A 12,122-nucleotide genomic window follows, 5' to 3' on the forward strand; every position below is an offset into this window, starting at 1 on the left:
TGTAAGGAAGCAAATCAGCCGAAACTCTTATCAGGACTGGCCACACATTTTATTAATGAAACACAAACGGTATCACAAAAAATTTGCTTAATCAAATTGTGATGTCCAACATGAATGTATTGTATGACTAGACGGAAGAAGTTATAAAGAGCATCAGGTAAATTAAACACAAATAAAGTACGCACATCTTTCCAATGCAGATATGTACACATTAACATGGCTTATATGTGCGCATTGCCAATTATGGCTGAAGCAGGGCATGTTGCACTACCTAGAGACTCACTAAATTAAAAAGCACTAAAACCAAAAGTGGAAACCTTAACTTCCTGACAATCAAATTTCAGAGTACCAAATAGCTACAACCAAACTTCCACAGTGAATCTTTCCACCTAAGAATTTTCAGCAAAAGGTTTCATGTTGCTAGCTTGTGCAGATTTTCTTTGGTCCCAATACCTTCAATGAAGGTTATTGTCTCTTCTTTCAGTGCTGAGTAGATTCTGCGATGGAAGGATTCTTTTAATCAATGAACTGAAAGAAAATCCCTCCCCGTATCTCACAGAAAATAAAATCAGTATTACAGTCAAATGGGGAAAATGTAAGGCAGTCGGCTTTACTACAACAAAGTAGTAGAAAATAAATCCACCTTACAATTTTAAAAAAATTGTATCAGTCAAGAAAGAGCAATACATTTACAGAATTGTTTATGTAAATGTAAGCTTCAGAATTGCTGTGAGACAAATTCTGACCAAGCAGGTCTTTAGGAAATTATTCCATCCAAGCATCAACCATTGAAAAATAATGAATTGAGGTTTTGGATGGAATCCTTTCCTGAGGCCTGAACTAAAGAAAGATGGCCAGCTCAGTCAAAGTAGCTAGAAACAAGAACCAATTCAGCACTCTCTTCTCTGAGAACGTACACAAGAAAGCAAATTCATTGTTTGAGTTAGAAACTGACACCACTATTGTTCATCCATTCATCCACCCATTCATTCATATATCCTTTCATTCAGTCATGTCGTGAGTTATTGAGCATAAAAGAGGTACGACATAGACAATGCATGATACTTGATCACTGCATGGGATTCAGTGCTAAGAAATAACCAAACAGAGTGCAAACCCAGGATAAAACATAAACAGCCACATGAAAAGCATTGCTGACAAGCCACACACACTAACAGAAACAACAACAAAAACCCCGACAGCTGGGCGATATGCAACAATTGCAAACTTCAAACGAATAATCACAAAACAATAATCCTTCGATATGCCACTAAACACTAAAAACAACATAACATGAAGCAAATAAAAGTGAACAAGACAGAAAACACATACCTAATGCCATAAATTAAGTACCAGACATTAGGAAAGTTACAAAAGAGATGAAAAGAAATATTGAGGAACTTACAAACACAAAAACATCATCATCACAGTACAGGAAAGTTAAAGTTCCCTGTTTCACATTCAAATTACATTATCATACACACATTTACAGGTAAGAATGCAGTTCATGCCAACATAAGCCCCAACATATGTTGCCACTACATCATTAAAGATTAAAAAAGGAAATCAACCATGCATATATTACCAGTATTGCTTATACCTAATGCTTAACACAATATAAATGTTGCCGAGTAAAGCATTTAAGGGTATCAGGCAACAGTCAATATACCAGACAAAGTGTTCTTAGTGGTTTCCACAATCAATGAAAATATTTGTATACATCATACAATGATTATAAAGTAAAGAAAAATACTTCTGGAATAATAAAACTATAGTATCCACATGCTATTAAATGCATTTATGATGCTGGAAACAAACCTTATTCTACAGTAAATTTGGTCATTCTCCAAAAAGACCTACTGATTTTGGCTTTGTTTTGGCATTAAATAATGACTTACAAGAGATTAAAGTTTCTTTATAGAAGTCTCATGTCACAACTAATACTCTGGAGACAGCATTCTGAAACCTTTGTATTAACAAAGAGTGTATTAGCAAGATACGAAACAGAAGCATTGTAAATATTCGAACACACATACACTACAGGGTAGGCGCACACTTTCAGAATATACAGTACAAATACAGTGATTATTTAAAATGAGCACACCTTTCACACTACAGTGACACACCATTTCTTAAAACAGGGTAAACAAGTTAGATAAAAGATAATGGGTAACAATTTGGCCAAAGATTCAGTTTCAGGCCCACACAAACATGTCACATAGAGATGATCATAGTGATGTAAAAGTAGTTTAAACATACCAGATACACAGATCAGAAATAAAATGCACTTAATGTGCTTTGAAAGGGCAGTGGAGATTCATTCCCCCCATTTCCTCTTCAAGAAATAATTTATGTATCCACATAAAAAAGTGTCCTTATAATAAAGAGAGAGTAAGAGTCAAAATTACTGGAATGTCAACTTGGAAGATCCATTAAAGGGATTTGTACATAAAATAGTAATTGACATTTTGATGAAAAGCAGTGTGGTAAATCAGAATTGCCACTTTATACAAATGCCAACTAAGTAAAAATGTCCTTGCAGGAAAATTCTAATTGAGATCAGTCCTATCTGTTATAAAATTTGGCCAGAACATCTTACAGGAGTACAGGGTTTGAGACCATCAATGAAAATGATGTTTCCACATAAAAAATGGAAGAAACCAATTGCAAAACAAGTATGAATTGGATAATACATGACAAATAATAGGAAAAAAGTGCTAAAAGGTAAATGAATCAAGTCATTTTCATGTCACTGAACTTCTATATAGAATATACAGTATATTCTAAAAAGTTACTTTAATGGCGTCTGATGTAGCCTGCATTATTTACATTGGCCGCATTAAAACCTAATCATTAAACATTCCAATCATTCGAGAAAAGTTACTGCAAGTCTATGTTTTAAACTGGTACATAAAAATCACATAAAATGATGCACGCTTAAACCATGATTTAGGTATGGACTCTTACATAAGCACACAACCCTTGCGCGATGAATGACCAACGCGCTCGGGTAGCTCTTCTCATATATGTACTTGAGGAGGCAGATTTCCGTAGCTACACGAACGTTGGATGTCATCGTGAATGCGTTCCAGATTATCATAAAGAACGTGGAAACTAGGTCGAAGAGTCGGCTTTAAATTCCAACAAGATCGCATGAGTTCAAAGATTGAACGATGAGTATTTTCTGGACACTGTAAAGTGTGACCATCTTTAATGTACTTGACAACCTCTTCATGCGTCATTCCATAATATGGCTGCAGAGCAAAGGAAAATATTTCCCAGAGACAGACACCAAATGCCCACACATCTGACTCAACAGTGTACTTATTGTACATGATGCTTTCTAAAGGCATCCAGCGTACAGGAATAGCATCATGTTCATTTCCCTTGTAGTAATCCTGTAAATAGATCTTTTGAGACAGACCAAAGTCTGCAATCTTGACAACCATTTGGTCATTGATGAGACAGTTGCGGGTCGCTAGATCACGATGAACAAATTTCCGGTCAGAGAGATATTTCATACCAGCAGCAATCTGAATGGATATCTTGAGAAGATCCAATGGTGTTAACTGCACATCTCGAAAGACATCCCTGTGAATTGAAGAAGGGGAACATTACACATCAAGTTTTAAATGTCACATTGAAAGCACCCTAGCCAGAGTTTGAGAGCCCTTTACAGACCTTTCGCCATCAGAGCTTCGAACAATGTAGTTACTAGGAGAGCAACTTCGTAGAAATTCATTCAGATCACCTCGGCCCATGTACTCAAAGAGAAGGCACATCGGCCTCCCAATGGCACACACCCCCAGGAGTTTGACAATGTTTGGATGTTCAAATTCAGACAGAAGACAAGCCTCTCTTTCAAAGTCTTTCTGCAATTTTCACAAGTAAAAACAGATTTTGAAAAAATACTTGAAATTTATTTGAAGGTAAAAGGCATGTTAATTGAGTTGTACCTGTAAATCGTCCGATGCTTCATCTTTCAACATTTTTATGGCAACAAGAGTGAATTCTTCCCCCTTAATGAGTCCGGGTGCTTTAGCCTGAGAAGAAAATAATTAATTAACATCCAGAATCCATATTTGTTAAAAAAAAAAAAAATTATGGGAGCAAAGCGGGGCATACCTGGAAGACCCTGCCAAAGGCCCCTTGCCCAAGGTCTCTGATATAAATTATATCATTTCTAGGAAACTCCAGTTTTTCCAATTTAGGATTTAGCTGGGCCCCAGTGCGATGGTAAGACATATTGTCTGGTAGCTTGTCAAGATCAATATTATTAAGATCCTTGAAAGAGAAAGCCATTATTATCAAATAGAAAATGTCAAGAGTCATTTCTTCCCAATGTTGTTGAGAACCTACTTGATTTGCTGGAGGAGTGTACCCATTCTGAAGGCGCCGCTTGATCAATCGGGAACATGCTATCAATAAAAAGAGAGTGAGGGCAAGTGTCACAAAACCAATCATACCCAACACCGAGATGAAGGCAGGAGAAAACAGGTCATCCATTTTAAGGTCCCAAAGTTCCAAATCCTGCAATACAGCGTCTGTAGTATTTTCTGTAAAGGGAAAATAAAAGATTACCTGTGCTATGAATGTTAATTGCAGACCAGTAGTCACGAAGCACAGTGGCTTCTTTACATACCACATGGAGGTATATCACAATGCTGCCAGCGTACTATGGGGTCCATTGTGTAACACCAGGGCGCATGCTCTTCACCGCCAGCATTGCGGCAATAGTTCTCCGCATTCTGAACTTCGGGGAAAACATTGGGAGGCCTGTCATGCTCATGAGGCTCTTGCACGTCCCACTTCTGACAGGGCAAGCCACTTTTAGTTACATTCACAAAGCCCTGATAAAATCTTCCCCGGCCTTTGATACAGTCCCGTGTAACTTGATCATGTTTCACTTCCGTCAGATTAGCAGGAGAACAAACAGAGCCTTCTGGTTGGTACGGAGGAGAGCTGACATTGGCATTCCGCACATGTTTAACAGGAATGTAGGAGGGAAGAACATCACAATTGGGAAGTCGAAATGGACCTTTGGCTTTGAAAGTGAGTTTGTTGTCCTCCACTAGTGCCCAGTCATTGTAACAGAACAGTTTGCTGACGGCCAGACAATCTTCCCTGCATAAAGGTAATGGGGTTTGATGGCCTCCTCTCACCGTGCATTTTGGAAAAGCATAGGTGCACAGTAGTTGCTGAACAGAAAATATTGAAATATGTTTATGAATTTAGAATAGCATAAAAACAAACAAAAGCAAAACAGTATTTCAGAATACAACCAGCACTTACTTCGGCATTACTGCGACATGGCTCTTTTAATTTCTCATTCATCTCCTCCCATAAATTTTGCACTATCTGCTCACTGAGCCACCCCGCAGCAGCAGTTTCATCATCTGTTAAATTGTACCAAACCCAGTCCGATCTTGCCAGGAACTTACGACACACCTTTCCGTTGTATGGTGCACAAAAGCCAGAGGGTTGAGGGACCGTTGAAACTAAAAAATTTTCAGAAAGACAAGCATAAGTTTTGCGTAATTTGTGTTATAAGAAAAAGGAAGATGTAAATGCTTACCTGCATTGAGTAGAGCATATTCCATACTAAGAAGCAAGATCACACCAGTCATCACAGATGAAAGGAACCACATGATAACAGTTTCAGTCAAGTCCTCACAGTGAAAAATTCATCCACTACTAGGGTCCTTCAAAAACATCACATTCTACAAATATAGGTTGTGGCATGTAGCTGAAAAAAAAAACAACAACAAATAGAAGCAGTTGATAAGCGTTCTTTGATTGGATAGCTGTCAAACAGGGCTGTACTATGAGCATCAAAAAGTCACATAGCTAAGCACTTTTTTAATGAAAAAATAATGTTTTCTAGGGGCCTAATCCTACAACATTAAGGAAACTCAAAGTTTGAGTGATAAAGTCATTAAGATAGCAGTTAACCCACAAATCATCAAATTGAAATAATAGAGGTACATTGATTTTACAACAAATAACTGAAGCTCATTAACGCATAGTGCCGGTAGGACAGATAGAATAATTCAAGAAACGCAATGCGTAGCCAAATAGAAAGAAAATCATCAGGAGGGCATGTCAGAGAAGAAATGTTGACATTTTTCACGATAACGCCCGACTTGGAATAGACTTATTTCAAGAGTTTAGCGCAGCGGATTTACCGAAAATAGAGTGTAAGTAAGTGCCAGACCTATCTGGATCAACTTTTAATTCACAGAAAGGTGAAGAAATAGACAGAAATCAAGAATAAATAACAACCGGTTAGAAGAATCAAGCAGAAGGCGACCAGTGTGGAAACAACGCCATCTTTTCACTGCCTTGAAGCAAATTTTGCAAGGTTTCTGGCTGCTCCAGGGGCAGTAAACACTTGTAGAAGGCGTCACAGCAGACGACTGTTCTCTAGAAACAAAATTATCTCATGAAAATCCAAAATGGCAGGCGAAGTAAGTCGGACTCCTGATGAAAATCTGGAATCTCTCATCAAAGAAGCTGATACATTGAAAGCACGACTTGAAGATGAACGCCTTAAACTCAACGACGTTACATGTGAGTATTAATTTCCATAGGAAGTCCCTCAATACCTGTTCAAGCGCCAGTCTTTCGGGTCTCTGTGACAGCCCTCTTCGTTTCGTACCTAACATACCTCTTCGTAAATGGATTTTATCTTTTTCATGAGACAAACTGTACCTTAAAGCTGCTTCCCTCTTGAAATTTGAAAAATTGCCGTTGGTTTTTCATTGATACGTGACGCGTCTTGCTGTGGCACTTGTGTTCATCCGTTCATGATTTTATGTCACACCTTGGAAACATCCATCTTGTTCTTTCCTTACAATCATTAATCGTATCACATATGGCCTTGTTTCAGTATCACATGTGGCAGAAAGACTTGAGATGATAAGTCTGCTGAATATTAAACCTCGGCGATACTTACGTGGTCACCAAGCCAAAGTGCTCTGTTCAGACTGGTGTGCCGACAAGCGACACATAGTTTCCTCTTCTCAGGTATTTAATTAAATCATTTACAAATGGAACAAACAAATAATAATTGAGATTTTAGGTGATGCGATGGTTTTAAACTGACATACTAGTAGTGGTCAAGGTTGCTTTCTTCAACAAGCGAGTAGTTTTGATTTTATGTTTCATGCATGGTTTCTCATGAGTGGTGTGGGGACTTTTTGAGTGGTTGTGGTTCCTTTTTGCTCTATTTGGGGCTGTGGTTTCATGGTGCTGGGTTTCTTTGCCTGACAAGTTTCCTTTCTGTCATGCCTCACTTGGATTCTCAGGATGGTAAGATGATAATATGGGACGCATTTACAACAAACAAAGAACATGCTGTCACTATGCCAACAACATGGGTGATGGCTTGTGCTTATGCCCCATCTGGAAACTTGGTTGCTTGTGGGTGAGTTGTGATTCTGCTTTTGTAATCCATGACTATACTGGTATCTGCTAACACTTTATAGCCCATTGTCCATTGTCCAACTTTCCTGCCTGTGTATTTCTTTTATATGACTTTTCCTTGAAGTGCAGTCTACGATTTTGTTTACATACAGAGGCCTTATTGAATTGTAACTGATTCTAGGGGCCTGGACAACAAAGTGACCGTGTACTCCCTAGCTGTGGCAGAAAATGTTACTACTCAGAAGAAGACTGTGGGAACCCATACTAGCTACATGTCATGTTGCACATTTCCAAACTCAGACCAGCAAGTATGTAAATTAACACTACAGACAAATGTGTTTGTTCTCTTTTCCCTCTGTATTGAATTATTTTTTTTCCTTTTCACCCATAGATTCTGACTGGAAGTGGCGATTCAACATGTGCTCTGTGGGATGTGGAGTCTGGACAAATGCTGCAAAATTTCCATGGGCACAATGGTGATGTTATGGCATTGGATCTGGCACCATCTGAAATTGGGAACACTTTTGTCTCAGGGGTAAGTAAAGTTGTCCCTGCAAATCTGCATTAAGTACCAATACAAGAGGGTAAAATGTAAAATAAAATTAATGAATTTTCAGAGTTGTGATAAAATGGTCCTTATTTGGGATATGAGGACAGGCCATTGTGTTCAATCGTTTGAAGGACATCAATCCGATATAAACAGCGTAAAATTCCATCCCAGTGGGGATGCCGTTGCAACAGGATCAGATGACTCAACCGTGAGTACCTTGTACCATAAGTAGGTCTGAGCAGGTCTGTTCATCCTAAGCATGCACATTTCTCATTCCTATTTTTATAGTGCCGGCTGTTTGATCTGCGAGCTGACAAGGAGGTAGCAGTATATACAAAGGAAAGCATAATATTTGGTGTCAACTCTGTGGACTTTTCTGTCAGTGGTAAGAAACCTGTTTTCATTTTTTTTCTTTTTGGTATTATTTTATAATTTAAAATCGTCAAAGTATAATTAATTTCATCGTAAAAATGTGGTTTCAGGTCGATTGTTGTTTGCGGGATACAATGATTACACTGTAAACGTGTGGGACACACTCAAATGCACACGTGTCAGTCTACTACTGGGACACGAAAACCGAGTTTCTTGCTTGCAAGTCTCTCCAGACGGCACTGCCCTCTCTACTGGAAGCTGGGACTGTACATTGAGGGTAAGCCTTCTTTTACTGTGCTATCTTATATGGAATGCAGGCTCAACCCTTCCACTATTTTTCTTGTTTCCTTTTGCAGGTATGGGCTTGAACATTGAAAATGTTGTGGTACATAGTTGAGAAGTACTGCCTTTATCTCGAGCTGAGCTGTAAACAAGTGTAGGCTGTGCCTGCTATTGGAAAATAAAAGAAGACAGAAGATGCTAATGGGACTATGTCCCTTGCCAGTTGTTTCAGCTAGGGAGCTCAGGAAGACACATTTCGGTGCACTTATGAGTAGTTTGAACATCTTGTTTGGAGCTGGTGATTCTGCTCATCTTTTATGATTTTAATAATGTTGTTTTATATTGAATATGGTTTATTCGTGTTGGATGTATTGAGTTTGAAAAACCCTGAGTAACTCCCTGGTGGAGTTCAATCAAAACTTTGTTTGGGAGTGAAGCACAAACTGCAACTTAATTCTGAATGTTGGCAATGTTGGGTTCCCTAATTTGTCCAACAGACTTTGTAATTTTTGTGACAAGAATTGAATCAACAAGAACTTTTTATTTCTTGGCATTACTAATAGTTCTGACTGTTTGTGGATGTATTTTTGCATTCCATGCACAGTTATCTCTCTGAATTTATTGATAATGCATGGAGTGTTGCCCTGGATGCATGCCATCATATTCCTAAATAGATGTTCAGTCAGTATTGACTTCTCATTCATTGGGTAGGTGGAGTTATTTTAGTAGACAAATATCATGTAAGGACCATTTTCTGCAACTTAGATAATTTTAATCTAAATTTTGTTTGTTTTTCCTTTTGAGGTCCGATTGCTTTGTGATGTAAGTAGTGGTTTAGTTATATCTTACTTATTCTCTCATGTCAACTATTTATATAACCATCATCTCTGTCAAGTTCATAAGTGCCTGTATGCCTTCTATCTAATAATTTGGTTAAAACGTTTTTGTTATAGTGACTTTTTTTCTTAGTTCCTCTTATTACCAGGACAAATTTGTAAAATATTAGAGTTTATTACTGGAACTTCAATGTTGTTCCGTTTACATTTCATTGTTCATTTACGTCAATGGTCAAATAAGCTTAAGAATCTCATTTTTACCTCCAAACGTCAAACTTTAACATAAAAACAAATTGTTGTTCAAATCTTAGATTGAACCTGGTGGTTTAGAAACTTTGTCTGCCATTCACACAACAGTATTTTATGTTTAGATTGGTACTTCTCCTTTAAAAAGTTGTCTCTCCTGTTCAGCAAAGTGTATTGAATGCTGAGAAATTTTTTGTTGTAAGCTAAGCTTACCAATAGTGAAGCCAAAGTTTGTCTTAAGTAGGTGAACAAATTTATGGGATTTTCTAGGTTTGGTATTGATTCTCATAATGATGCACAAACTGCAAACATGTTCCAACAAGGATTCAATTTGTCAAGGATTGAACTCTGATGGTGCAGGGTTTACTCAGACAGAGCCTCTATGGTTGTGAAACTGATGGTCAACGGTTGGAGCTCATGATAGTACTGTTTCATAATGCTTAAAAAACTGATTTTGATTTTGCTGTACTTATTAAATCAGCTTACTTATTATTTGGTGTAAGTGAAATGGCCTCTTGTGATAATTCTATCATTCCTTCTTGAATTCTTAAGTTTTTCTCTCTATTTTCTGCTTTACTAGTAAAATCTGAAATAATTTTGGATTATTTTAATTTTCTTGAAGCTGTTTCCTTACCTTGATCAGTAATGGGAATTGACTAAGAAAGATACAATGCACAAATTTTCCTACAACATTTTTGATTTGAGATATTTCATTTTGTAGTTGACGTAATTATTGTATTTTGTTTTGTGAAACACTTTACACTTTACAGTCCTGTTGTAGATGTCTTGTTGATGATGCTCAGCAGGAATTCTTTCCTCGTTGCACTTTTGTTTAGGCTTTTCTGAATCTCCTTCACACATGGCGGCAGTTTGCTCTCTTGTCTTCAAATGTGAATTTTGGATATGATACCAGACAATAATCTGAAGTGGAGTGGGTCTTTGTTAAGTTAAGGGAGAATTTATTTCTTATAAAGGAACATTGTGTGAGAGCATGCAGTTGTACAAAGTAGCTTAAATGTATGTTTTGCCATTTACAAGGTGTTATTAATTTGATTGACTTTATTATTTTGCTGTTAACAATGGGGCAAGTTGGCGAGGTGGATTGTGCTGTAAAGCCAGAGTTGATTTATGAATGGTACTTAAGAATAGATTTTTATTTTATTTTTCATTTTTGTGTTCTATAGCATAGATTTAATAGGAAACTATTGCCCTTTTTTAAATTTATGGGTGGTAACGTGTTGTGGTGATGCCTCAGCTGGACATGTGTGATATATATACCTTGATGAAGTAAATTTTGATGCATCTGAGACCTGTGCAGATTCATACTGAAAAATCTTGAAATTTGTGCAAATAGTTCTGTTAATTTATTATTCAAAAGGATAATTGTTTTACTCCACAACTACTCTGGTGGGCTTTGAAATGGCTAAAGCAGAGCGGTCTTTCTTCATAGCTTAATTGTGATACTTGTCATTCATAATCAATATAGTGATAACTCCAGCGCTATCTGTCACAGACACCTAAACAGCAATTTATTAGAAGGGTAGTGTGCATTAGTGATTTTAAAAAATTTTCATTGTTTTGTGTTATGTTTTGCAGTCTCTGTGAAGGATGCACATGGGTAAGACAAGAGTCTTCTATGATGCACCTTGTGTGGATTGTGATTCTTTTCACCATGCAACATGTTAGCATGTTTAATCGACAGGCAGGATTTGACATGGTTAGAAAATTAGTCATGTGTGGATTGAAGGTTCTTGGTAAACCCAAAACCTTGATTTTGTCGGTCACTTTGGGCTAGAAGAGCCTTTGTCTACCTCAGTTGTTTCTGAGCATCTTTGCTCAGACACACCATTTGACAACAGAACCATATTTCAAAACATGACTGGTCACATTCTTAAACAGATCCAAACTATTCATCTCTAGCTATAGTTAAATTAATTTGGCATTTCCAGATATTTTTCTGTAGGTAATCACCTCATTTAAATGTTAGTTCTGATTTCATTTTTATTTTTTCTATGGTGTATGTTTAGATTCGGCTGTTGTACTGTGCTGTAAATATGACAATGTTGAGTGTTAAAAATAAAGGTGTAAAGAAACTAAATATGTGCTTTGGATTTCCTCTCTATGAAACACCTTCTTTGTTTTACATTGGACTCAGAGTTGTCACGTTGGAGACGGTGGATGGTGGCCTTGCTTTAACATCAGTTATGCTGCATCGGATTGGTCATGGTATCGAATTCCCCCAGACCCCCCCCCCTTTTTTCCCCCGGCCAGCCTGCTTCCTCTGCAACGCAGGGTAGGGTGTCATGTCATGCCGACAACCCACAGGCCTCCAGCTGTCGAAGGAAAGAAATTACAGACCAGGGACCGTCACTCAGTTTCAAGCTATGCAGTCGCAGTCCGGTCCAGGGTCC

The 12,122-nt window shown here is 37.7% G+C and overlaps 2 protein-coding genes across 3 annotated transcripts; one reads left to right on the top strand and one right to left on the bottom strand.

Annotated features, from left to right (window-relative positions):
* Window positions 1-27: 27 nt before the first annotated feature.
* LOC117648573 (tyrosine-protein kinase transmembrane receptor Ror2-like) lies at window positions 28-6,371 on the bottom strand. Of its 2 annotated transcripts, none has more exons than XM_034391118.1 (9): window positions 6,283-6,371; window positions 5,576-5,746; window positions 5,293-5,498; window positions 4,643-5,198; window positions 4,360-4,556; window positions 4,126-4,284; window positions 3,957-4,043; window positions 3,682-3,872; window positions 28-3,591 (listed from the first exon to the last, which is right to left on the bottom strand). In XM_034391118.1, the coding sequence occupies exons 2-9, from the start codon at window positions 5,646-5,648 to the stop codon at window positions 3,021-3,023; spliced, it is 2,040 nt and encodes a 679-aa protein (XP_034247009.1). In that variant the 5' UTR covers window positions 5,649-5,746; window positions 6,283-6,371; the 3' UTR covers window positions 28-3,020. The 2 variants fall into 2 exon arrangements, with proteins under 2 accessions (XP_034247009.1, XP_034247008.1); XM_034391117.1 differs by having other exon boundaries at window positions 3,021-3,591; window positions 6,186-6,316.
* A 31-nt stretch (window positions 6,372-6,402) lies between these two features.
* Window positions 6,403-11,809, top strand: LOC117648583 (guanine nucleotide-binding protein subunit beta-5a). Its single transcript, XM_034391147.1, has 9 exons — window positions 6,403-6,570; window positions 6,890-7,026; window positions 7,308-7,426; window positions 7,607-7,733; window positions 7,817-7,960; window positions 8,043-8,183; window positions 8,264-8,360; window positions 8,458-8,624; window positions 8,704-11,809. The coding sequence occupies exons 1-9, from the start codon at window positions 6,456-6,458 to the stop codon at window positions 8,713-8,715; spliced, it is 1,059 nt and encodes a 352-aa protein (XP_034247038.1). The 5' UTR covers window positions 6,403-6,455; the 3' UTR covers window positions 8,716-11,809.
* Window positions 11,810-12,122: the final 313 nt, after the last annotated feature.

The sequence above is a fragment of the Thrips palmi genome, unplaced genomic scaffold (assembly GCF_012932325.1).
Source record: "Thrips palmi isolate BJ-2018 unplaced genomic scaffold, TpBJ-2018v1 HiC_scaffold_3, whole genome shotgun sequence".
Taxonomy (NCBI): domain Eukaryota; kingdom Metazoa; phylum Arthropoda; class Insecta; order Thysanoptera; family Thripidae; genus Thrips; species Thrips palmi.

What these genes read in the sequence shown, in the direction of transcription:
- LOC117648573 (XM_034391118.1), bottom strand. Translation starts at nt 5,648, where the DNA reads ATGTGGTTCCTTTCATCTGTGATGACTGGTGTGATCTTGCTTCTTAGT. An exon ending in ATATGCTCTACTCAATGCAG is followed by an intron (nt 5,499 to 5,575) that starts GTAAGCATTTAC and finishes AAAATTTTTTAG; the next exon opens with TTTCAACGGTCCCTCAACCC. An exon ending in ACACTCCTCCAGCAAATCAA is followed by an intron (nt 4,285 to 4,359) that starts GTAGGTTCTCAA and finishes TTCTCTTTCAAG; the next exon opens with GATCTTAATAATATTGATCT.
- LOC117648583 (XM_034391147.1), top strand. Translation starts at nt 6,456, where the DNA reads ATGGCAGGCGAAGTAAGTCGGACTCCTGATGAAAATCTGGAATCTCTC. An exon ending in GGAACACTTTTGTCTCAGGG is followed by an intron (nt 7,961 to 8,042) that starts GTAAGTAAAGTT and finishes ATGAATTTTCAG; the next exon opens with AGTTGTGATAAAATGGTCCT. An exon ending in TGTGGACTTTTCTGTCAGTG is followed by an intron (nt 8,361 to 8,457) that starts GTAAGAAACCTG and finishes ATGTGGTTTCAG; the next exon opens with GTCGATTGTTGTTTGCGGGA.